Source organism: Gavia stellata, chromosome 6 (assembly GCF_030936135.1).
Source record: "Gavia stellata isolate bGavSte3 chromosome 6, bGavSte3.hap2, whole genome shotgun sequence".
NCBI classification, from domain to species: Eukaryota; Metazoa; Chordata; class Aves; order Gaviiformes; family Gaviidae; genus Gavia; species Gavia stellata.
Window position 1 is genome coordinate 61,736,152 of NC_082599.1, and position 27,295 is coordinate 61,763,446.

Consider the following 27,295-nt stretch of genomic DNA (forward strand, 5'->3'; position numbering starts at 1 on the left):
CAACCTCAGCTGGAAACCCACCACTCTCAGGCTCCGCAGGATTCCCAACCTCAGCTGGAAACCCACTGCCCTCAGGCTCCGCAGAATTCCCAACCCCAGCTGGAAACCCACCGCCCTCAGGCTCCGCAGAATTCCCAACCCAACAGGAAATTACAGTGCTGATGGTTTCTTTTTTCTACAGTGACATCAAGCATTTATAGTGACACATATAAGAATATATTATATATTTATATAAATATATAAAATATTTATATAAAATATATAAATAAATACATATACAAAATATGGCATTACTTTCCAGAGAGATGTTACATTTCACAGGCCACCTTTCCTTATCCAGACTTCATCGTCATACAGAATTTGTCATGAAGTTCAGTAAATAATCAGCCTCAAAAACCCCAAACATTGCCAAAGTCTTCCTTACGTGAAAGCGTCACACACCGGAACAAACTCAACTCATTTCTCTTCTGATTAAAAGGACATGTAACATCATGGCAGACAGTTGGTTTAAATATTTAAACCCAATGGTTCTTATTCTACGCTTAGATACAGGCAAATCATTTCTACCAAAGTCAAAGCAAGCAACAATTGCGTGTGGCGTAAAGGAAGCGCGGGGGTCCCGACGCCCGGCTCCGCGATTCCCCCATCTTGTCGGCATCGTTTTAAGCAGGAGTTCCTCATACAGAATATGTGCTTTGGTAGCGTGCACCAAGACAACACGGCATAGATACAGCTTTTCAAAATAAATAACCAAATAGAAAGGGTGGTACTGTAATGGCAATTTTTTTGTCCATGAATATTCTGTATTAGGGTGAGCAGGAAACGGAGGAAACGTAAGCCCTGTTGCACAAACTGAAGCGAAGGACAGACAGAAGAATGCTTTACCGAGAGCTTCAGTGCAACTGTTATCCTTTCCAGTGGCATAATTCAGTGATGGGTACATTAGAAATACCAATAAAATAAAATAATTAAAAAAAAAATATTATCTTGGTATTTGTAGTTACTTCAAAAAGCAAAACTTAATCTCTTCTGGAAACACTTCCTTTGCCCCACAAATTCATTTCTATTATCTAGAATAGGTCAGTGTGTATGCATATGGATCTATACATATTTGTAAATCATTCCATACCCTTACTTTCTCTTTGCATACAGAAGTATACACTAGAATTACTGTGTAGTATTTGGTATTCACATGTTACATTTAAATAAAGTTTATTAAAAAACAATTATATTAAATACAGACTAACAGAATATTCATAATATATTTTACAGAAAAAATAGCCATGTCTTTATTTTAGAAATAGGTTTCTTTAAAAAGTTCTTTGAGATTTTTATAAAACTTTTTACCCGTGAAGATAAGTTTCCCGTCAGACCTGTAAAAAAAGCTTAACCTTTAAATCCTTGTGGGTTGTTTTTTTTTTTCTTTAATACTTTTACAAGCTTACAATCTATAAATTCTTTAAAATAAAAAAAACCAGTATCTTTCGGGATCAAATTGGTCACAGGCCGTTCTTTAAAAAGTCAGTGGAGACTCCCTGAATCCATTCTGAAGTGCCTTTTGTTTTTCTCTCTCTCTGGGTATCAATAGTGCAGGTTTACGTGGGAATTCAGAGCTCCCTACAGCTCCTATAGGAAGCGTTGGTGGCGGGTGCCGCTGCGGCAGCATCCGCCGAGGCTGCGACTCCCTGTCCGCCGCAGGAGGCAGAGCTCGTTACTCCACGCGCAACGCAGTCCACAGTGTTTGCCCAGCCCCTCCAAGGTCTCTGCGAGGTCCAGCGGCCACGCGCGGGTGCCAGAAGAGCTGGCACCCAGCCCTCATTTGCTCTCCAAGTTATAGCAGTGGACATCTCCTTTTCCCTTCCCATCGTACCCGGGAAGCGGCTGTCCGTATTTATCCACGCACCAGCAGTAACCTCTCTTTCGGCCTTTGGATGGGCGACACTGAAACGGAATAAAAGACCCAGTTAGCATTATTTTTGTTTTCTCCGCTCTTACTGTTATATAGCAGGGCTTCCTGCTCATTTGATAGCTGCACTTCCATATCCTGGCCATATCTGACAGACTCAGAGTATTTATTACCACTACAAAGTAGTACAATAAAAGCTTACCTGCTCTGCCCGTCAACCCCTTTAGATCTAACTACACCATAATAAAACTGCTCTGAGAACTACCAGAAAACAGCCTTATGAACTACTCCCTATTATATTAGGCAGCACAGTTGCCCCTCTTGAATACCAGGACTACTTATAACAGTACGGGCTGACAACCAGGACCTGTTTTTGGGAAGGGAAGTTAACAGATTTGTTCTACGCTAAAGCACAGGTCTGACAAAGACAGGCGTCACAGCGATAAACACCATTGGCTCGCGTCTGTTTGCTGGAGGCATTTCAGTACTGTAGTTGACATTTATTAACAGATACATAATCCCTCTATAATGGAGTTACCACTTCAACAACTGCTAGGCGTTTACATGTATATTTTCATATAAATAAGGTTGCTTATATACTTGTCTATAACCTATGTCAGCTTTAGAAGTTGCCTGGTGGAATTTGCCAGCACTGCTGACCAACCTAAAACTACCGCTAGACAGGCAGCGACACTGAACTTCTTCAGAAACAGTAATGCAGTAAAAATGCATTATAAAGTCTGGTACGTACTACGTAAGTAGTGCTCTCCCCAAGGAACCAAGAATGGTGAAAACTAGACTAAAGGAGGTGACGTGCTGCAGGTTGTACTCACTATGCAACCCTGGAGACAGTTACATACCGTGAACCTCTGGGACCCTGCAAGGTTTTCACCCAGGACACAGATGATCTCACTAGGTTTGCCATGGTCAACCTCACTGCCAAGACATAGCTTCCATGTCAGCTCAAGTTTTGAGATTTGGCAATACAGGATTCGCTGCAAATGCTAACAGAGGTCAGGACAGACTTACAAAGGAGGCGGTGACACAAATACACCTAGCTTTTCAAAGACTGAGGTTTCATCTGTTGCATCTCCAATATGGAGGAAGATAGGCTAGGCTGAAGCCACTTACGGCCCTTCAACACTGTAAAGGCTATCTTGCAAGCAGAACAAATTCTGCCTCTGAGATCACACTCACAGCAATGCAGAGTATTTCAGAGGTTCACGCTGGTACAAGTCAGGTAAACTTTGCCACTACAGCTCAACTGCTTGTTCTCCAGGGTCTAACTGGCATGTCCCCATCTCCCATGTGGGTACGGCAGCGGCTTACAAAGCTAAGTGTCTTTTCCATGCACAGGTACGCAAGGAAACACCAAGCAAGAGTTGGGCTTCACATGCTGCCTGACCCTTTTCGCGTCTAGCTTAGGACCTCAGGCGAAAGGGTGGTATTTCGGACAGAACGGTGAATATGGGTCGCTCCTGGGACAGCCTGCCCCAGCACATTGGCCCCTGAGCCAACTGATTTGTGGCAGCATAGAGTAGGGTAGACAGTCTTCACTGGGAACTTGTGAAAGAGAGATGGGAGCAGATCGTACATGAGACACAAATTTCTGAACAACTTTCCACCTGGTTTATTTTATTTTAGAGTAAATGAAGTAATGTTAAATCACTGTAACTGCAAATTAATCTACCCTTGTGACGCAGTTTTCAGTAACAAGCCTAATGCAGAAATAATACAATGCCTTGCCTTCTCTTCTCTGAATTTGCAGTCCTCCTGCATTAGCCCTTTGCAAATGGACAGCAGCAGGATGACAAGATTAAGCTTAAATTACATATCAGCTTATTTTAGGAGAGGGTGAAGAATCTCAAACCTACTGAGAGAACAGCTACATTAATAATCTGCTAAACTACGTGGTTAGCTGCATTTGAGTTCTAGTTACCTGTTCGGCTGGTTTTCTGTACTAAATCTTTAAACGTAAGTTTTACAACTTAGGTTTATTGTCTCAAAAGCCTGACTGGGGCTTGCGGGTATTCTCCAGGATTTCCGTGAATCGCTGCTCAAAGTCCACTGACGTCAATGGGAAAATTTCTGTCAATTTTGGAGGAAACTGGGCTGGACAATAGCTTAAGTGCTATTAACATTTAGTGACTTAAATTGAGACCTCGTGGTGCAATGGTAGCGCATCTGACTCCAGATCAGAAGGCTACGTCGGGGTCATGGCACCCTTCGGGGTTCCCTTTGACCCCTCACTCCAAGAAGGACACTGAGGTGCTGGAGTGTGTCCAGGGAAGGGCGACGAAGCTGGTGAGGGGTCTGGAGCACAAGTCTGATGAGGAGCGGCTGAGGGAGCTGGGGTTGTTCAGTCTGGAGAAGAGGAGGCTGAGGGGAGACCTCATCGCTCTCTATAACTACCTGAAAGAGGGTTGTGGTGAGGTGGGTGTTGGTCTCTTCTCCCAAGTGACAAGTGACAGGACAAGAGGAAACAGCCTCAAGTTGCCCCAGGGGAGGTTCAGGCTGGAAATTGGAAAAAATGTCTTTCCTGAGAGAGCAGTGAAGCACTGGAAGAGGCTGCCCAGGGAAGTGGTGGAGTCACCAACCCTGGAGGTATTCAAGGAACATGTGGATGTGGCACTGCGGGACATGGTTTAGTGGGCGTGGTGGGGTTGGGGTGATGGTTGGACTTGATGATCTTACAGGTCTTTTCCAACCTTAGTGATTCTGTGAAATTCTTCATGCTCAGAGCTGAGGAATTCATAAACAACGACCTTTGCACCATTTACATTTTGCAGAAAAGGAAACTGAGGCAGCAGGTCTTGAGTTGTTTTTCCCAAGAGAGCAGGCACAGATGGAGCCCAAATTAGAGCACAGGGCTTCTGGCTGCCAGCCTGGCGCTCCGGCAGTGAAACTACACTTTGCTAATAATAGTAACACAGCCTCCCCTTTTAGAAGTACTATATGAAGTACGTTACACAACTGCCGCTGATTCATAGGCTTGCATCACTCTCAAAACAAATGATCAATTAAAGTTATCTCATGTTGTTGGAGGTTTTGGTTGCTTTTTACAGTTGCATAATCAATTTTTGTAATTAACTACAACATGAAGTTGGTCTGCAGGAACACCTTCCCTCCTACCAATACTTTTTTATTTCTTCTGGACAACCCGTTTGGAAAACAAAACCCTCAGATTATTCTACAGCTGAAATAGTGCTCTGTGAGGAAACAATTTCCCTTTTCCAGTCTGTGATTTTGTAGTACTTGCTTAGCCACGCCGTCCATAGTAAAGCACTTCTGATTCAGAAGTGATGCTTTTATTCTGAAGCAGCTAGCTTGCACTCCCTACAGAAGTGGTGGACAGTTCATATGGAAAAGAAAAAGATGTAAGTATACACTCTTCTGAATTTTGTACTCCACATACATTTCAAGGCTCTGCCCAGCTCTTCTGTATGACTTCAGAAGTCCAAAAAGCTGGAAAACCGCCCAAGCGGTGGAGCCAGTAATTACTCCTGATAGAAACACCAGCTGCCAGCTTCCATGCCACCTGCCCCTCTCCCTTCCACAAAGAAGTGCCGCAGAGGCATTCGTGGGGCACAGCAAAACATATGGTATCCCATTGAATTCCTGGTCAGCCCAGAGGTCTCCGTGGAGCTACAACTGTGGTTTCCCGGAACAGACTGCAGACAGCATTGACATATACCTCGGGCCGTTTTGGCTCCCGCCAAGCCCAGCTCTGTTTTCAGTGGAACGATGCCAGCTCACATTTAGGTGAGTATCTGGCTCCGGTATACAAATATGGGGCAATTCTAGTAATTGGCCCATATAATAATTCTAATTTCATCAAAACCTTTTTTTTCCACGCTTCAGGCAGAAACGTGCCTGTATCAACCTATTCCACATAAATATACCTATACACCACAGTTGAACAGTACAACCTTACACGTGTGATTTATTAAGACAAAGAATTTTAATAGGTCTGATTTTAAAACAGTTTATATATAAACACAAGGTGTGAAATATTTTTCATGTTATACCCTGACAGATAAATTTATGTTCTTCAAATTGTTTCACATATGCAAATTACTCCCTATGGTTGTTCCTGAAAAGCCAATTTCTAGATATCCACAAATGTCTTGAAAAATAACTGCTTTCAACTTGACTGGAAGAGGAGGTGACTAGGAAGGCAGAATATACTACTATCTGAAGCGCATCCTGAATGAGTTTTGATGGTTTCCAGGGTGATTATAATTTATCAGATTCCTACCATCACACCCCTATCTACATTATCATCCTAGGCAGTGGTTTTGGCAGCTGTTTGCAGAATTAAAAATGCCCAGCTCACACTCATTTTTTGATGATTTACTGTATTTCCTAACCTATTATTCTGAATTTTGTTGTGACAGCAGAATATAATTGAATTACAGATTGAATGCTGCTAATAATAGCAATGAAGGAAATTAATAAAATAGCCTAGCATTCTGTTAATGAGATTAGACACCTGCTCACGGTGCCTAAAGTATCAGACCTACAAGTTGATGCTCCAAAAAGAAAACCAAAACGAACACAACCATTGCACTGCCTTGAGGACAGTGAGTTCACTCTGGACAGGCCTCACTCACTTCTCAAACTGATGCTTTTTTCTAGGAATTAATTCTACAAGGGCAACTCAAACACATTATTTTTAGTTTGTATTTTGTTCCTGTGAGAAGTCGCCCGCCTCTGTAAGCCCCACCTGTGAAGGACTGTTCCCAGGGTTGACTGAGGTTCGTGTACAGGAGAAGCACTCCAGCTGCATTTCACGTAGAGTATTTACTCACACAGGCTCCATTTGTGGGCATCTCCTACAAGATCCCGCGTTGTCTCAAACTACCATTGAAACAACTGGACCTGTGCGAATTGGCACGGCGCTTGACAAAGCTGGCCAGGCATGAAAGCGCCCTTTTATCCGCTACGGTTGCTGACAGGATGGGCTGTTGCACACAGCGCAGGAACCTTTCCTAAAGGAGTTTAAAAGCCTCCAGGCAGCATGGACACCAAGCAGAGGGCAGAAGCGTGTCTTTGCTCCATAATAACACCTTATTCTCGTAAATCAACTTCTAGAAACAAAGACTAGGTAAGCACATTATCTGTCTTTCCTAATTTTTTTCCTCTGTATTTCCTTTTTTTCTGCCTCAGTGGCAGAACTATGTCTGCGTTTTAAAGAGCAGTCATCCTTTAAAGTAAGGCACTTTAATACGTGCTTGCTGTGGATCTGATTTACTACATACACATGCCAGAGACTGCATGCAAACCACCACCTTTTTGCTGACGGAGCAAAAACCTCAGGGTCTGAAGACAGATGAAAGGAAGATCTACTGAACAAAGTAAATACCAATCTGTGGTCTTCTGTAATACCTAGAGAAGGCAAAGGGCTACAGTACTCTTGTGTGCCTTGAACGCAGTTAAATGATGTGCTGCTCTAGAGTAGCTAAGCAAATGCTTTTATGGCACAGGCACAAAATACAGTCTTAGCTGCGCTCCACATAGCAGTCCGATGTATTTTCTGAACAAACGCAGACCGACATGTGAGCATTGCTCTCTGCTAGTTTCCACGCAGCCGGACCTGAATGACACAGGCTTCTCAAAACTCCAGACAAAAAAAAAAAACCAAACTCTGTCCCTGCTTGGGAGTTGCCACCACCTGCTCAGGAAAAGCTGGGGAGCGTAGACAAGCTCAGCAGCATGCACCGAAGGTCAAACGGCGCAGTCAACGCTGGGCTGATGGCAGAAGGGAAGGCTGGAAACCTCACCCCTATTGCAAATGCCCCACCTGACTCTGCCAGCTTAACGCAGAGCTCCAGGGAATACCCGAAAGGGAAAGACAGTTTCTAAGAAAGCTGGAAGCCAAAAAAAAAATTGAGAGATACCATTCCTAAAATAAGGTTGCCTGGCCAGAGGTTGGCCTCTCACCTCCAACCAACGAACTGCCCTAGCTAGTAACACAGAATCAGCCACTGGTCACCAAAGATAGAGGCTGACTCGTGTAAACCCAAATGGCAGAGACAAGATGGTCCACAAACAAAACCTGACCTTGCAGAGGGTTTGCCTCGAGCAAAATCTTAAAGAAACTTTTGAATTCAGGAAATTTTGGAATTATACCAAGAAACACATTTGGAGGCAGGTCACTAACTAAACACTGGAATTACATGGGACGTGCATGCTAAGCAAAGAACCTGGCATGTCTTGCACTTCCCCAAGTTCCTGAATGAGCTTCAAGGGCAGCACTAAATGGAGAACGCTGCCGTAGCTCAAGCCGACACAACTAAAGCATAAATACCTGCAGTTTAGGTCTGCATCTGTCAAGAAAGGTCACAACCCCAGAACCAAAGCAGGCTGAGAAGCCATCCTTGCTGCAGAGTAACTACTAGATGTATCACTTTCCCGATAACATGACCTGGATTTTGGAAGCGAGCTGTGTAGCACATAAAGAACAGATATATGTCTTTCTCAAGTTGCTTTTTGTAATATGATCCAGTGCAGTTCTTCTAGGAACTCTCAAGCAGCTATTTACAATTCAAAGCATTGATCTATTGCAGTCATATGGCGACTGCAACATTTAGCACTGTGGGTTATAACAGAGGCGCTGCTTTTTTTAAACCAAAGGGCATTAGTATCTAGGACAGCAGCCAGCCCATGTGTGAGTAGGTATGAAGTTTCTCAGATGAATCTGTTGTCATGACCAACAGAAAATAAAAACACTGTCCCCGCTTGACAAGGTTCAGCACTATCAGATCAGGTCCTAAAACTGGAAATTAACTAGTTCCTCTGTAAAATGGTACATAACGCACCTTGCTGGCAGCAAAGATGCGGAAAAGGTAAAGTGCATTCATTGAAATGATCAAGACTCTGTACTTACTTGCTTTTTCTTGTAGAACCCCTTCTTGTCGCAGTTTGGAATATGAAAACCCCTGGGACTCAAGACATTCAGGATCTTTAGGTGGTTTAAAGTGTCTTCCATTTCTCTACGACAGGGACCCTGTTAACGAGCATGTTTTTAGAAAACACAGATGAAACTTCATTCCCAAATGCTGTCTCTCACACAAGAGTTAATAAATCTTTAACGGGCAAGAAGCACAAACCCAAACAAATCCATTAAAACAAAGGGATGGCTGGATATGTCTAAAGGCAGACCGTGCTCAGACAAAATTCTGACTCTCTGCTTTACTCAGGATAAACCGACTTCTAAGCGCTGAAGGCCCTATGCTATGCTGAGGCACAGACTGGCATTTCCAGTTGAAATCACAGCCCCATATACCTATGGGAAGTCTTAACCAGTATGTAAATCAATCATATATAACATAACTTAGGTTTGGAAAAGCTGGCCTTGCACCAAGTGGGAAAAGAAGAAGGCAGGCAACTGGGAATACACTACTCGGTAGCTTTTTCCCTAATGCCATTTGATTTTTGTGATTCTGCTGGATTTGAAAGCTTAAATGAAACTAAATTAATTGCAAACAAGTAGCTTGGCATAATGTATATATAGAAATACTGCAACTCTGGACAACAATGCCGTTTCAACTGGACCAAATGGATGCAGCCATGCAAAGGAATGGTCGCACACAACATTCTCATTAGGTAATTATGTCACATTTTGCCTCACTTTCTCCAGACCGACAACAACGTAGTGAGGATTAGCTCTAGGACAATGAGCCAAAAAGAACTTCCAGAAGCACTTCTAAGAGCCTGTCTCAAACACCAACTAATTATTTCTCACTGCAGCCCTTCAGGGTAGGGAGTAAAGCGTTACGAGCCCCATTTTGCAGTCAGAAAACCAGGAGCGGAGGAGTTCACGTTTTGCCAGAGGCCAAGAAGGCAGTCAGCGTCAGCAGTGGGATGGGGAGTCAAGAGTCACAGCCTACAAACTCCGTGCTTAGCTACACTCCCGTCTGGGCACATTACTGACTCGCTCCACCAGCCCGCTTCTTCAGCGGGGACCCAAAAAAAGTCCTTTGCAGGTGTTTAAAATGTTTAAGTTGCTGTATCAACACAAAGACTCATTCGGTACAATTTTTCATTAGTGAAGTAATGACATTTATACTTTCAAGTGGTAATATTAATAGTTTGCTCATGTAAAGTGCCTTTCACATGAGTGTCTGAAAGCATACAGACTCCACGGTTCTACTGGAGTTTAAAATTTATTATTCTGGTTAGGAAAGACCTTCCTTGCTGCTTTCATATGTTTTATTTCGGTATGAATCTCACAAGCTCCGAATGTGCGCTTTAAATTGCTGCTCTTATTGGCAGATCCTTAAAAAAATGAAACCGCTCAGAGACGCTGACTGCAAATCACACACGTTCAAAGATTCATAGGCCTAACTCAGGACCAAAAAGATCAACAGCTTTTTTTAATTTTTAATTATTATTTTGAAGCAGGCTTCCAAAGTCAGAGAGATCAGTATCAAAAGCTAACACGCAGACACAGCTAGAAGGGCATTTGCTGACAAAGGCACCTGTCCCCGATGGGCTTATTTCTGGTTCTTACAGACACCAGCAGCCTTGGTAAGCTGGTGCGCCTCTGCTCTTGGGGCCCAACTACCACATAAGTGAAATGTTCATCCTAGTTAAGACCAGGACCCTATTTTCTCAGAGCTACCAAAGTTCATTCTTTTACTGTAGGCAGTTTACTTCATGTTTTTGGGAGGAGGACATGCTGGAAGGCAGATACTGAAGTGTTTTTACTAGATGGCTGGACATCAGTGACAAACTAAACATGCAGCTTCACCACCCTTGCTGTGTTAACTTGGAGGCCACGCTCTCTTCAGATACAACTTTCCACCTTGTACAGGTTTCAAAACCTTCTTTTGCAGATGGGAAGCCATGCCTGGTTTCACCCCACCTGTTTTGATGAAACGCCAAAGTATCCAGACATATTTTTTAGGCCACCTGGCACAGGCACAAGGATAACCACTGTGTTATTGGCCAAGATGGCCAGGAAAAGGATTTATTCTCCCCTCAGATTCACCACATTCCAGCCGCCCTGCAAATCCACTGGGCACAGTCAGCAGGAAGCAATGGCAGCTCACCTGCCCGTGAGCCTTTGCATTTAGGCGGTAGCACCAAACGACGACTGCAAGTGGAGGCGGTGTTCAGCACGTCCTACAAACCATGGCTCATCAGGCAAGATCCTAATCCTCACCCCAGCCCAAGTTTATCTCCCTTGATTTGCACTGTGGAGCGTGAACCCAGTGCCACTCCACTGAACGTGAAACATCTTTTTTCCCTTACTGCAACCCAATAATGCTGTTTGCAACCAAATTTAATGATGATGCTATTAAACATGTCCCAAGTCCACTCGCACAAATGTGTGACGATTACGGAGAGGGGGACAAGAACTTTCAATCTTTAAGAAATGATTTGGTGGAAATCATACTTGTATCAGTGTAAACATCATTGCGTTAGGCCTCCGTGTTTTCTGAACGGGATCTGCTCAGTCTTCCAATTGTCTGCATTTGCAGATCCAGTAGTTTCACCGCTTAAACAGCCAGAAAGCCCTAAATGGCTACAACATTTACCACTATTTAGTTGTTTAGTTTATTTATCTTGTCATATGCACAACATGCATATACACACACACGCACACGCTGGGAAATACCTTTCCATTTACAAAAGTACTTACATATTCAGTCTCTTGTTTGGATTCAGAAGAGAAATTCAGTGTATCCGTACTCTGCGAATCATACTCCACTTTATAGCGCTGCGTATTTTTGGCTTGCACTTTCCTGATGATATCTATTTTGATGTGCGGTGGATGCGATTTGGAATCTGGCACCCTGTGAGAGTTTGGGATGGCCTGATTTTCTACGCTGCTGGTACTCCGGTCGTCTTCTTCTGAATCACTGGAATTTCCTTTGAGAAGAACAAATGCAGTGAAGAAACAACGTTAATCAACTGCCAGCTGCATCTGGAAGGGCAACAAGCCACTAGATTCATCTACATGCTTAACTTTCCTTTACAAAATAGCGATACAGAAAAAGATGAACAAGTTAGCATCCTGCATGCATCGGCACCTTTGCGGCTAAGCGATGACTTTTGTAACTGAAGCACCCCCTTGCTCCCAGCAGCCTCGCAAGGTGCCAGCCATGCTGGCTGCTCAACACCTCAAAACTAGCGACCTCCCCTTAATTTATGGGCTGTAGGGTGACTCTTGGTCTTCCCCGGGAAGGTTATTTTAGGTTTGTTGTTTTTTTTTTTTAAAAGACAGGCATTGATACAATAAATTCTACCACGTTGAGTTTCGTGGTTCTAGTTAGCCATTTGTAACATTTCTTAATTTTATTTAAGATACAGAACAGGAAAGAAAAAAGCACGTTTTCATTCTTCCACTATTAAAATCAGACACATTTCTAGGTGTGCAAAATACATTTTAAAGGTAACGAACAAAAAAATGCCATTCATTCTGTAATGGTGTCAAAGGACAAACATCTGCTTTCATTACAAGCTTCCAAAATATTTTCTCTTTAAACTACCATCCACAAAAGTACAGGAGAAGCACATTTTTCCAAAATACTGCTTAAGCCCAGTGTTCCTGTACCTTCCGAGGTATTTGCCTACACTGCATTTCTCCCTCTTGGGAGAAACTGGCTGCATTTCCTCCAGGGGATTTTTCAAGTTCGGCTATTCCTACCAGCTAAGTCCCACTAGTTGCTGCCTTGGCTGCTGGCCACTTTTTTTTGTTAAGGAAATCATATTGGGAATGCACAACGCTAACTGATGTGCAAGGAACGTCCTGGAAACCTGTATTAAAATTCTACTTGATGGCTCACTGAAAAACCACAAGAGCCAAGAAATTCAGTGCTAAACCTGAAGGCCCATGTTCACGTAGCCCATTGACTCCAAATATTTCAACACAGGCAGTACAGTGGCACCGCCAATACGCAGGAACAGGGGAGGAACACGAGGAGGGATCCAAGTTAACATCTTGGTAGGGGTGGTTTTAGCGTAGCCACTGCTGGCAATGGACATAATTGACCAGGAAAATCCAACTCCCAGTGCAAATGGATTAAGGAAGTTTAAGTCTTAAGTCTAAATTTCCTGGCTTTTGTGGGTTTAACTCAGACTCTCCGTGGTATTTGAACATATTTTTGGTGGTTTAATGTCCTGGTTTTAAACAGTGGTATTTTTTTTCCACATTCTCAATGAAGTTTGCAAGAAGTGACACAATAAACCTGAATCTCCTAAATATAAATACTACGCCTCCTAGGTTTTCTGCAATCAGTCCAGTTCATTAGTTTGCCTCCTCTACCAAAAATAAGTAGAAAATATTCCTAATGTGCATTAAATAATACCCAGGCTGGTCATTTCAGTTTAGATAGACCATCCCATTTCAATAGCACTTCTTACACTTCAATTCAGAACGGTCGTAATGCCACATTTTAAACTGTAAAGCATATGTTATTAACTCAGTTTCACAAAACTTGGTGCCATGTTAGCTTTACACCGTCCTAACAGAAGCACAACTGCTATGAGAGTTACTTGCTCCCTTTTAAAAAAAAAAAAAGGTTAGGAGGGTTGCACATGCACACTACTACTTAACACTTTAGTGGCCAAAAAAACTGAACTGGAAAGTCAGTCAGTGGCCTACTACAGCTACTGTTAAGAAGTCACTGTAATAGACACCACCCCGCACTGATTTCTAGCGATTTCTGTAAACTAGGAACAACCAAAAGCGTAGCAGGCGATGCAGGACCTAGCTGTGTGCGAGGGAGATGACGTGATGCTGCGCGGGGAGGGGGTGTACCAGAGAGCGTTGGATTTGGAGCTGAAAGTGGAGCGGTCCCCATGAGGAGGTGGGCACGAGGCGTCACGTGGGTTCAGCGTACTTCTTCCTTCCGGCACGAAGGTTTGCAACCTTCGCTCCTTGAATGTGAGCTGTAAGGGTCCTAACTTTGCACTTTTTAAGGGGTGAAAGCTCCTACCGATTTCAAAATCGGAGTTCGCCCTCAGCCAAGAATGCAGAAACGGGAACTCTGTATTTGGACTATTTAGGCTGAAAAGAGATTTTCAGCAAAGCGCAGCTCTGTCTTCCCCCTTCTCCAACAGTCACCGTTAAAAGCGCAACCCTCCATTAAACAGCACCAACTCTCAAGTACGGAGGGGACGCCCCTCGTTTCCAATTCACCTGAAGGATGAATACGCAGAGCCAAGCTGATGTGATGAAGGAAGCTGCCCCATGTTCCAATGGGATTTAAAACTTCAGCGAGTCCCTCTGAACTCTCCCTCATTCAAACTGCCACAGCTTGGGAGCAGCAGATAAATAATTATAATAAGGCATCTCCGACTCTCCTAGCAGGCAGTTAACTGGAACGCTGGTACCACTTCCTCGGCTACGGAGAGGCCAGCCAAAGAGTCTCTGCAACCTAGCAGAAAAACTCAAGGCTTTTTAAAAATGCAAACAGCGGAAAGCCTTTTGACACACTTTTCTATTAAATAAACGTTAACATACTTGCTGTTGGTTAGCAAACAGTTTAATGAAATGTTTGCACAGAGGGACTGTGCTTTCTTGATCTGAATCCCAAGTTTCCCCCGCTTTAAGTTTCCAAATGTGCATGCTAACAGAACTTTTTCCAACCGTTCCCTTCCTCTTCAAACAAAAACCAAACCCGCTCGGTGAACGTCTCATTTACAAGAGATGTAAGAGGTACGGGAAAGCTTCGTTTGACCAAAGATTTATTTGCAGTGCAGGCAAGAAAACCAAGGTCCTCTTAAATACTGCTGTGCAAACGCTTTGTTCTGAAGAACCACCTTCCCGGGCCAGGGGAATATTTAACTCCTTTTCCTTTTTTTTTTTCCTTTTTTTTTTTTCTTTCTCTGCGCTTGGCATTGCCCTGACTTAGCCATGCTGCAGCGCAGGAGCTAGCCCACGCTCTCCAGTTTTCTCGCACCCTCTTTCCAGGAACACTGGGGACAAATGGTGAGGATTGCACCCTCTCCCCACCCGGGCTCTGCAGCCCCACGCACCCACAGAAGCAACGTGCAATCCCCCCCCCCCCCAATTCTTTTTTGTTTTTAAAAAAAAGAGCAACCCTGCCTCGCTTGCGAGGAGCTACTTCTCAGCGCCGCCGCTGAAGGAGGCAGATACGGACACAAACAAGAGATGAAGTTTCCCTCCCTTCGGCAAAAGCACCCCCCCCTCAAAGCGCTCCCGGCCTCGGCGACGCGGCTGCCCGAGGAGACCCCGCGGAGCGGCAGCGAGCGAGGGGCCTTTCCGGCGGAGCAGTGCTGCAGCGAGCCCGCCCGCCGCTCACTTTCTAACTTACCCCCCCCAAAAGGCCAAGGCCGCAACGAACGCGCGCGATCTTTTGCGGCCTCTTCGCCCCCCGCCCCGGGGCGCGCCCCCCCCCTTACCTGCAGCGTGCGGTCCCGGCAGGAGGAAGGCCCGCAGCTTGCCGCCCGCCGTGGCGTTGGTGCAGAGCCCGCGGCCCTCCAGCAGCGCCTGCAGCGGCCGCGCCTCCTCCCGCCGCGGCTGGCAGCTGAGGCCGGCGCCGCAGCGCTCGGTGTAGATGCCGCAGGGCTGCCCCGGACGCAGGGCGCAGGTGAGGCAGCAGCCGCAGCCCGGCTCCCGCACCCGCTCGGCGCAGTCGGGCTGCAGGGGCTTGCACTGCTGCAGCGCCCGCGCGTCGCAGGGCTCGCAGCGGACCACCGGTCCCGCCAGCGCCGCCGCCGCCGCCGCCCGCCGGACCAGCAGCGCCAGCGCCGCCACTGCCCACAGCACGCCGGGCCGCGGCACCATGGCAACCGGCGGAGGGGGGCCGCCGGGCGGCGCCCCCGCGCAGCCCCGGCCGGGGAGCGGGACGCGCAGAGACCCGCGCGGGCGCGCACACGCCGCTGCCGCCGCCGGCGGAGGGGAGCGGAGCGGTGCGGCAGGCGCCGGCGGAGGGGGGGCTGCGGGGAGCGGAGCCAGCAGCCGCTCGCACCCCTACCAGCGCGGGGAGGCGGGAGAGCCGCGCGGCCGGCCGGCGGGCGCCGGCCCTCCCTGCAGCCGCCCGCCCCGGGGGGCGTACAGGTAGCGAGAGCTCGCCGGCGGCTTTCTCCGTCTTCTCCCCCCCGCAGAGCGCCGGAACCGCTCGGCTTGACTCTAACTTTGTCTTTTTTTGCCACACACAACACTCGGGGGGGAGGAAAAAAAAAAAAAAAAAGAAAAAGCAAAATCAAGCGCCTTGTTAAAAAGAAAAAATTAAAAAGCCAAGCCCAGACGGTCTGAAGAAAACTTGGTCCAAAAACGCTTCAGAAAAGAAAGGAGCGGGGTGAGGGGGGGGAAAACAGAGAGGAAAAAAAAAAATAAACGAAGACAGCAACGTCCCCTCGGCTTTATTCTCTCGGCCCTGCGCTGCGCCCCGCTCCGCGCCCATCTGCCCGCGCCGCCGCCCGGCCCGCCCTATATAGCGCCGCGGCCGCCGGCCCGCCCCGCGCCATGAATAACGAGCGGCGCGGCGCGGCGGGGAGCGGCGGCCCTCCCCACATCCAGGTTTCGGTCACGGAGGGCTGGGAGGGCGGGGCGGGGCGGGGGGTTCGTGGGGACTTCTTAGAAATCAGCTGTGAGGGGTCGGGCTCAGGGAGGGGGGCGAGCCGTGCGCCTTTTGTTTCGCGAAGTGGTGCTCGGCCCGCGTCCCCCCTCCGCCCGTGTCTCCTCGGCCCCCGGGAGAGGGGACGGGGGCGAAGCTGGTGGAGAGCGCCCCTTTTTTTGGGCTTCTGTCTCCGATCCTCCCTGCTCGGGGGCTGCCCGAGAGCCCCGGCCACGGAGGAGGCGTGCCTGCGCTCAGCCGGGCAGAGGCCGGCAGGTTCGGGGCATACCTTGGGACCGGCCTGCAGCCCGGGTGCCCGGCAAGATGGGGCGGGGGGGGGGAACAACGTATATACGCGCACAGGCTTTGGGCAGATGTTGCTCTCCGGCACAGGACTCGGTCCCTGCGCTGCCCCAGCCTCGGGGATGTGCCTCCCCTAACCATCTTTCTCAAGTCTTTGCTGAACCCTTCAAACTTTTCCCTCCACCCATAAAAGACCGGTTTCCCCTGCAACATCCTCGCAAATCTAGAAAAAAACAAAACCCGCCCCCCCCAAAAAAAAACCCCAACCCCAACAGCAAAACCCTACGTCCATTCTGTACAACGCACGTATTTGCCTTCTGTTTGTAGCCACTGCAAATTCCACCCCTGTTCTTGCTTGGCTTCTTTCGCTCCCCCTGTTAACTCACCTTAACTTTGATAAAGAAAATCTGAATTGGCAATGCCGAAATATGTCACCGTCCTTTTCGAAGCTCTCCCGATGCAGAAGGGGATAGTGAGGTACATAGTGAGTGTACATAGACGTAGATACGGTGTTTCAGCCATAGGAGCTGGCTCTGCATGCAAAATAAAACCAGTAATGCTCGTAGATACTGGCTTATACAAATATATTCTGCCGTGGGAATGGTAAGAGCCAGACTACTGCTCTGTTTTCAACCCCTTCATCATTAACACTGAAGCGCGCCTTCCAGTAATTCATCAGCTCTTCATGTGTCCGAAGTCAAGTGGAAGAGTGGAGCATATACATTATTGCTCAAGGTACTGGCCGTGATACTGCGAATCTCGAAAACTGCACTTTTTACAAATCACATCTTTTTAGATAATTAGAATCAACTATTCAGTTCATTTTTTCTGTTCTTTATTCAGTAATGATACCGTTCAGATACTATCTTGAACGGGGCACCGTACATAGCAGGATAAAAAATACCTGATTTTACATGCGAAGAATATGGTGTAAGAGTAGATAGAGACTTTTCCTCGGGAAATTAAATTAAAGATGTGTTGGAAGAGACATCAGCCTTGCTTAACGCCCCGACGGGTGACTGCACCGAGGCTTTTCAGCCTTCTTTTGTCCTCTTGCTCATTTTATTAATTGACCAAAAGAGGTCGCAGGTTGTCCAGGATTGAATTAGGGACTCACTAAATCTGTGCGAGCCCATCTACAAAGGGGGAATTGATCAAGCACAGTACGCTGCACGTTTGGGTTCAGGGTTGTGGGGTGCTTTTTTCTGAGACTATTGCAGGAGAGCTTGCTGTTACCTTTTTATTATCCTTTGGTTTTAATAAGTTTATAGGTGATGAAGTCTGAAAATCTTTGGGATTGTCTGGCAACATGTATCAGGAGAACTCAGAGGAGGTCTAGCAGAAAGACGCAGCCACTTTCCTTTCCGCTCTAGCAGTAACACGGTAGGGTAGCACTGTACACTCTATGTATAGAGGCATCTTTGCAGTTGGCGTGAGATTTTACAGCACGCCGCTTTCAAAACTGAAACAATAATGCAGAAAAAATGCTAAGAGAAGGTAAGTAAAATGGGGCAAAGGAAATCAGGGGACGGAAGGAATGAAAGAGAGCAACCCTTTTCCTTCACCACAGTCGTACATCTCTTACGTCCTGCACTTGGGTGACAACAACCCCATGCAACACTACAGGCTTGGGGAAGAGTGGCTGGAAAGCTGCCCTGCAGAAAAGGACCTGGGGGTGTTGGTCAACAGCCGGCTGAATATGAGCCAGCAGCGTGCCCAGGTGGCCAAGAAGGCCAACGGCATCCTGGCCTGGATCAGAAACAGTGTGGGCAGCAGGAGTAGGGAGGGGATCGTGTCCCTGTACTCGGTGCTGGTGAGGCCGCACCTCGAATGCTGTGTTCAGTTTTGGGCTCTCACTCCAAGAAGGACATGGAGGTGCTGGAGCGTGTCCAGAGAAGGGCGACGGAGCTGGTGAGGGGTCTGGAGCACAAGTCTGATGAGGAGCGGCTGAGGGAGCTGGGGTTGTTCAGTCTGGAGAAGAGGAGGCTGAGGGGAGACCTCATCGCTCTCTACAACTACCTGAAAGGGGGTTGTGGGGAGGTGGGTGTTGGTCTCTTCTCCCAAGCGACAAGTGATAGGACAAGAGGAAACGGCCTCAAGTTGCCCCAGGGGAGGTTTAGGCTGGATATTAGGAAAAATGTCTTCACTGAGAGAGTGGTGAAGCACTGGAAGAGGCTGCCCAGGGAGGTGGTGGAGTCCCCATCCCTGGAGGTGTTCAAGGAACGTGTGGACGTGGCACTGCGGGACATGGTTGTGTTGGGGTGACGGTCGGACTTGGTGAACTTACAGGTCTTTTCCAACCTTAATGATTCTGTGATTCTGTGATTCTTACTTACACACTAATACTAGTGTAACCTGTATTTCTTTGAAATACATTGTAGCGTGAAGTAGCGTGAAATACATTGTAGCATGAACGGTTTTATCAAGCTGAAATTTGATTCCCACCATCAGAAATACTTTTTTTTTCCCTTTCTCTTCTTTCCTTTATAACATTCCATAAACTTTGTGGTGTACCATTTTGAAGTCCTGTTAACACAAGGAGATATTTGCAATGTCACCAAATAAAAGTGGTCCGCTTTTTTTTTAAAACAGAATTGGTGAACTTATACAATAGTATAATATATAAATAGTATAAACCAAGGTTAATGCAACATCCAGGTACTTGGAACAAAAAGCACTCTAAATGGAAAATTAACGCTGCCAAAGATGTGGCTGAATCACCTTTGCTGTAAGCGAGTAGAAAGTCAGTGGTGTGTCAAAGATCAGGTCGGCCTAATACCTTTTGCTAAACAGTTAGCTGTTTGCACTGGCGTAAGCAACGGGCACTGCATAACAATGCATTTACATGAATGACAGAATTTGGTTCAAATCCGTACTTGGCAATCAGAAGATGGATACCTATGTATCTGGAAAGCCAGCTAGAAGTTTATAAAGAAAAAAAAACAAAAAACCCCAACGCACAGCTATAGCTAACAGCTGAAATACACTTACAGACCAAACCTTAGTAATATCGATGGAAGTATTCTACGTGGACAAGGCCAAGGGCTAAATACACAAGGGCTAAATACACGAAGTAGCAATGTTTATAAAACTGTACCAAATCTGAACTTCCACATTTACATTTGCTGTTTATTCTAGGGGCTTTGCAAATTTTTTCCTGTTTATTCAGTTTTACTGGGAGAAGAGTTACCAGGCATTGGAACGGGCTGCCCAGGGAGGTTGGTGTGGTGGTTGGACTTGATGATCTTACAGGTCTTTTCCGACTTTAATGATTCTGTGATTCTCTGAGTCTGTGATTCTGTGAAGAGCGAGAGACAGAAGTCCTGTAGGGTTATCCTGAACCTCTACAGTAAGTTCTAGACGATGGAGAGCAGAAGAGGAACAACTGAAAGGCGCCATGCTTCAGAGAATCTTACGCCCTCCTCCCGTTGCTCTAGAGAGTGAAAGTGTAATTTATGGACACATGAAAAGGATGCACTTTATTTCCCCTTCCACTTTATCCTCCCGCCTCCATTGTATTCAGCGCTCGCTCTCTTGTCTGGTGTGTTAGCTGAACTCATACCTTTTGTGTACTTGTTTATTGCTGGCTGTGTTTGCTACAGGGACAAGATGTGGAAACTGGAGTTGTGGTAGAAGTAGCTCTACTTTCCGCTGCATGGTCACATTACATCTTGGAGCAATCCAGACTTTTTACTGTAGTCCCGTTGTACTGCATATGGTTACACTACCCAAAATTTAACTCTCAAGAATGTGAGCTTCCCTATAAAATGCCATTTTAGAACTTGTGTAAGTTTGCAACTCTTTTTGTTTTTCAGACCAAAAAACACCCAACTTCAGAGAAATCTAGAGATACATAGCTTATCTTGTGTTGAGGGCTAAATCCACATTTGCAAAGCATCCTTTAATTTGGGTCTCTCTGCTCTTCTTTTTGCAGACTTCGGAGTTTTACTTACAGTAACCTTCTGAAGTCAGCAGAAAGTAGGATTTCCTCCATATGTTCTTGTTTTTCAGAGGAAGAATACTCAGATTTACAATGAAATCAGTTGGTACAATACATACTTTAAACTTAATTTAAATGATACTTTCTAGATCACTGTTTTCACAAAGGCAAGGATTAAGATCTCAGCATTATTTGTCACCTGTCTGTAAAAATATCGTTTAATGACAATTTCTTGCAGACCTGCTCCTGGTTCGGGGCAAGACATGAACATCTCAGGGGTTTTTCAGCTCCCCCTCTTAAACCAAGCATGCAGGCTTACGAAGTAGAAAACTATCCTGGACTCCTCACAAATGCCACCCTGTGCTGCTTGTCTGAAGATGGCAATCTGAATTCAGTGTGACAGAACAAATGAGAAATGAATTTGGAAGCAGACAAAATTAGGAAACCAAAGGAGAAACAACAAATCTCTTGTTGGGAAGTCAACTGAATTGAGACATTTTTCACATTAGCAAAGACTTTCCAGGATTTGTCCCTTTCTTTGCTACCAGCGGCATACATAATGGAAGGACATATATAGGTGGTATTATAGAAACAGTTACCAAACACTTCCCTTCACTAATTGAGACATCTTGTTAACAATAATAGAAAAAGGGAAGATAGCTGATATGTTTCCTATTACAAAGCTCTTATCCAGAGAGGTGTTCATCTCTTTTATGTACAAGTTAGACATTATATAGTGTGTCACGGCAATAAAAATCTTATGGAATTTAAGGAGAACACTGGGGTTGTTCAGTCTGGAGAACAGGAGGTTGAGGGGAGACCTTCTCGCTTTCTACAGCTACCTGAAAGGGGGTTGTGGTGAGGTGGGTGCTGGTCTCTTCTCCCACATAACTAGCAATAGAACGAGAGGAAATGGCCTTAAGTTGCACCAGGGGAGGTTCAGGCTGGATATTAGGAAAAATTTCTTTACTGAGAGAGCCCAGGGAGGTAGTGGAGTCACCATCCCTGGAGGTGTTCAAGGAACGTGTGGACGTGGCACTGTGGGACATGGTTTAGTGGGCATGGTGGGGTTGGGGTGATGGTTGGACTTGATGATCTTACAGGTTTTTTCCAACCTTAGTGATTCTGTGATTCTGTGAGGAGGAAATGGAGAAAAAAATCTAGCTCTCAGGACTTCTTCATAAGAAGAGAAGAGATTGCTGCTGGACCAGATGTTCTCCACACCCACACCGCAGCCAGCAACCTGGGTATTGTGCAAGTTCCAAAATGCAGGTGTCATAAGAGGTAAAAGGAGAAATGCTGCTGCTTCAAATGCGTACAGTCTTCTGGAGCTAGATTTACTGACACACTTGAACTTCTGTCTGCAAGTTAAAAAAAAAACCATAATAAAAAAATCATATCCTACCTTAAAATCTCGGTGATGTGTTGAAGTGGAAAGGTAAGTGATTTTGGATTACTGGAAGCAGGCTGCAGCTGAGACTGGAGTGCCCGGAGAACTGACCTTCTTTATGTGTGTTTGATTTTGAATGAATACATTAAGTTTTAGATCATTCTATAAATTAGTGGGTCATGAACATACCTCATGTTAAGGTGGATTTACATCCAATCAGGGTCGGAAGACAAAAAGTATAAGAAAAACTGTGAGAAATTAATTTAGCACAAGCTGATTCTTTTCTCTATTCACCAATCCCATCCCTTCATGACACTATGTTACAGTACAATAATCTCTCACTGTATTTGTAAAGTATCATCTATATTACATGTATTATAGAAAAAGGCAGTAATTTTAATCCCTGCAAAACTAAATGCCTTGTTACCATGTGGCCTTCAGAAAAAGTCACAAAGACAAGACACTCTTAAAAACTTTGCAGGATATAAGCTAAGCAAGAAAAATACCAAGTTTTAAAATCGTCTGTCACAGACTGGTGTTAGAGCTAAAAGCATAGGCTGTGAGTTCTGTTGAGAAGTTTCCCCTTACCAAAAGCATGAAGTTTTCTGGGGCAATCTGCGTGCAAAAGAAGATAGGTAGCTTTAAGTCCATTGTTTTAATTACCCTAGTTAATGTCACACACGTCTCAACCATTTCCAGCTGAGAATGGCATCTCTAACATCCTATATATTGCCCTAACCATTGAACTATTCCTTGTAAATTGGCAATAGTTGTCGTACCTTCTCTCTTTGCAACTCCACTTTTTTGTTTTGCTTTATCTTGGATATCAGACTATGCATCTTAGTCCAGCATGGGATACCCAAAGCCTCTTTGGCCTTACAGGAGCTAAGGTCCTTTCTTCTGCTGATCACACTGGGCAGGTCTCAGGTCCCTATGAATGTACCTCGACCCTCTGGGTACTAATGCCTAAGGAAGCGATAGGCTATGATCTTATAATAACCAATTATTATACACATAATTTTTACCAGTAACTCAGGTATGCAAATAATAGCAGGAAAAGCACTCATATTAATTATTAATTACCATCAGTTCCCACTCCAGTTTGCTCACCTATCGCATTTCTTTGACTAGGATTTCAATATCTTGGAAGACAGCAGTCTTCGTACTTTCCATTTTATAAGCAGCTCATAATTTTGATTGCCTCTGCTAATTAATGAGATAATTTTGATGTCCACCACGAGAATGCTGACAGAGACCAAGTAATAAGTAATTTCTGATCAGCAGACCCCTTTTAAAATGTCTCAAATATAAATTCCAAATCAACGGTCTTTTTTTTTTTTTTTCAGTGTAGGCCCATATTTTTAAGAAGACTTCAGAAGTAATATTGTTCTCTTGGATATGTAGGGGATACTTTCAATAAATGATAGTAGTCTGTAGATTCTGAAGCTTTAAGCACTTCATAGTGCTTATCGCGCAATATATGCCGATATAGGCCTGTTAGGTTTTCAGTCTGAAACCTATTTTCTTTACAATGGCATGCAACAAGAGTAGTGCAGAACCATACATCGAATTATAAAGGAGCAAAACCAAGGTACAAAAATTGTACCTTCCTGTAGGAAAAATAAGTTTGCTATACTTACTAGGATTAGTGTGGACACCTTAAAATGTAAGAGAGAGTCTTATGGATAAGAGGTGCTTAATTGCTTGTTTCACAAGCAAGTTTTGTTTGACAGATGCTTTGTTGATTGTGAATATGTGGTCAGTGGGCATTTCAGCCTTTTCCCAAAGCAGAACAGGAATAACAAAATCAAAGCGTGGCTGAGTTTAATACTTGCTGGAAAATTTGAATGGCTCCACAACAGTGAAGTATCTCTTGACGACAGAAGACTGGCACAGCGCGGTAGTATCACTACGAGCATTCCGATCCTAAGCCCATCAAATATAATAGGAATCTCACTCCTTTTAGGAGCCGTTAGTTAGGGTCTTTGGCTGGAGTATAGCTTCGTGCATGAGTTTGGCCACCGGATGTGGAAACTGCAGAAAGGGATCCTCAGATCTGCTACAGACTGAAAGGAAGAATCTCCCAGGAACACAACAGAAAAACACTTTCTTTCTTTTTTTTTTTTTAATATAGTCACATTCTCAAGTCTAGGAAGCCATACATAGAAAAAGAACGTAAATACATATGACGTATTTGATGACACATGCTTAGGATCCCATGCTGTCTGACGCTTCTTGTTGTTGTTCTGTTTTTCAAAATTCCATCTCCCGGAGGGTCAGTCAGAAAATTACTGTGATTTTTTTTAAAAAGATTGTAAATAGGCTGGTTCCAAATTTCAGCATAGTTATCCTTGCACAAAGCCTATCTCTGCAATTCACAAGAGTGTTGTATGTCTTGGTTTTGGCTCTGAGCCACAAACTCTGTCAGCTCTTAGGAGAATTTGGAAAGTCAAATCACAGCATACAAACAAACATTCTGCTTCTGCTGCGCACAGTAGTTTCTCAGAAGGAGAAATGTCACAAATGATGCTGTAGAGATACGTACATCTCCTTGTTATATATGCGGGTGTGGCCAGAAAACAAGGGGGGGGAATCAAATCCTGTTCCTGCTGCTGAAGTCATTGGCAATATTCCTGATGACCTGACTAACGAGTGGCCATTCGGTCCAGGTGCATGAGGAGACATTAGGTCTAGCAGACTAGTCCAAAATACAGCCCCGAAGCGCACCCAGTGCAGAAATAGGAGCTTCTGTGCTCACTGCTTCAATTTACTGATCTGATAGCCCTGCAACAAACTACTTCACAGAATCACAGAATCCCTAAGGTTGGAAAAGACCTGTAAGTTCACCAAGTCCGACCATCACCCCAACACCACCATGCCCACTAAACCATGTCCCACAGTGCCACGTCCACATGTTCCTTGAACACCTCCAGGGATGGGGACTCCACCACCTCCCTGGGCAGCCTCTTCCAGTGCTTCACCGCTCTCTCCGTAAAGACATTTTTCCTAATATCCAGCCTGAACCTCCCCTGGGGCAACTTGAGGCCATTTCCTCTTGTCCTGTCGCTTGTCACTTGGGAGAAGAGACCAACACCCACCTCCCCACAACCCCCTTTCAGGCAGTTGTAGAGAGTGATAAGGTCTCCCTCCCTTCAGCCTCCTCTTCTCCAGACTGAACAACCCCAGCTCCCTCAGCCGCTCCTCATCAGACTTGTGCTCCAGACCCCTCACCAGCTTCGTCGCCCTTCTCTGGACACGCTCCAGCACCTCAAGGTCCTTCTTGGAGTGAGGGGCCCAAAACTGAACACAGTATTCAAGGTTCATGTGGATTTTATAGGCACCTGGAGTTACAGCACAATCCCTTGGAAATTTTCTGTGGTTTATTAGAGGAAAAGGACTGTGGTCTGTGTGTTATTGAACATTACATTTAAAGTAACTTGAAAATGGGGGCACTTGAGACTCACCTGCTGACATTTAGGATGAGAGGAAATGGCCTCAAGTTGCGCCTGGGAAGGTTTAGATTGGATGTTTAGGAAAAATGTCTTCACTGGAGGGGTTATCAAATGTTGGAATAGACTGCCCAGGGAGGTGGTTGAGTCACTGTCCCTGGGGATATTTAAAAGACACATAGATGTGGCGCTTAGGGACATGGTTTAGTGGTGGACTCAGTAGTGTTAGGTTTATGGTTGGACTCGATGATCTTAAAGGTCTTTTCCAACCTAAATGATTCTATGATTCTATGATGTCTGAAGTCACTGTGGAGCATGTCTCTACAAATTAAACACTGCTAGCTGTCAGTTAAACAAAATAATTTGTCATGGGGAGTTAGTTTTAGGAAGGCACACTATGGTAGTCACACAGTTTGTGGAATCCATTTCACCTTGTCCTTTAACGATTTAAGAGGAACTCCACTGCAATTAATGGAGCTAGAATGGTGAAAAGCTGGCAGGAGGTGAAAGAGAATGAAGCCCTGCATATCAGAGCTCACTTGGCAGTAAATTTGGGAAAATAACACTACACAAGGAGATTAAGAGAATGAACACATCTCTCACCTCACTAGCTAGAAAACGTAAAGGAGACTAGGCATTATTTTTACATATTGGTATTCAAAGTACAACCTGTTCAAGAAGTTGTTATGTATGGGATGGTGGTTTTGAATCCAGAATTCAACTCTGAAGGAAGCTGTCCTGGAAGTCTCCCTTAGAAAACTACTAAATGATGGATGAAAATTGACAGAATTTGATGTAACTTCTCACATTGCCCAGCAGTTCCTCCCCCGGCAAACAAGAAAAACTTCCCAGACTTGCAGAAAGATCAGTCTACCTCTGTCCTTATTGGCGTCTATATCTTAGTCTCTTCTGTAGACTATTTCTGCACAAAAAGTCTTCGTTGAGTTCAGCCAGATTGGTCAGAAGTATGATGATCACAATTTTTACTGAGATACATACAGTTTTGAATACTCACATATAGCTTTATTATCACAGGAGGACGTGGAAAGGGTTGTACTGACAAAGATAATAGTCCTATTCCTGCAGCTGGGTCCCTCCTATGAGCATTTTGTACAACGCACAACTGTTTCAGTCTACTAGAAAAGTGATTACAAGCAGATGCTTCCTGAGCTTTCTGGGCCCATCCACAATCGAACTTCCTAGCAAGAGTTTTTATTTTTCCAGGCAGGAGCCAAAGATAAGGGCTGTCTCTTTTCATGTTCCCTTTAAAAAGTTTACTCTTCATTTTAACCAACCTAATTAATTGCCTTATATTGCTTCTCGTTCATAAATGCCTCTCTAAGGAAAACACCAGCATGACTATTATAGTCACTTTCTTCCATGGACTACATATACAACTGCATTTTTTTAGCCCTATTCATTTGAATAAAAAATAGATGCCCAATGTGGTTTTGAAAGGAATAAGCCATAGCAGCATTTTATAATTAATACAAATGATAATTGGTCTACTGACAGACGAGGCTGCATCAGAACTTCTCAAACCCCAAATTATGAGAGCAGTAAGTTCAAGAAAAAGCCTGTTGCAGCCTTGCTGTTGATAACACATACCAGCATACAGTAAGACTTTCACTAATACTACCAGTTTCATTCAGTACATACTCTCCCGTAAAATCTTCATTGCTCCTTTATGTTCTTAGCACTGCAAAAAATCAGCTTATCTGAATGCAGCGCATGACTTTAAACTATTTTTCTTCTTTACTATTGACGTTTTTG

General features: G+C 44.9%; 1 protein-coding gene across 1 annotated transcript; it reads right to left on the reverse strand.

Moving 5' to 3' along the window:
* Nucleotides 1-1,700: 1,700 nt before the first annotated feature.
* IGFBP3 (insulin like growth factor binding protein 3) lies at nucleotides 1,701-15,668 on the reverse strand. The gene is made up of 4 exons (XM_059819035.1): nucleotides 15,284-15,668; nucleotides 11,556-11,785; nucleotides 8,796-8,915; nucleotides 1,701-1,941 (listed from the first exon to the last, which is right to left on the reverse strand). Exons 1-4 carry the CDS (start codon nucleotides 15,666-15,668, stop codon nucleotides 1,816-1,818), a joined length of 861 nt encoding a protein of 286 aa, XP_059675018.1. The 3' UTR covers nucleotides 1,701-1,815.
* Nucleotides 15,669-27,295: the final 11,627 nt, after the last annotated feature.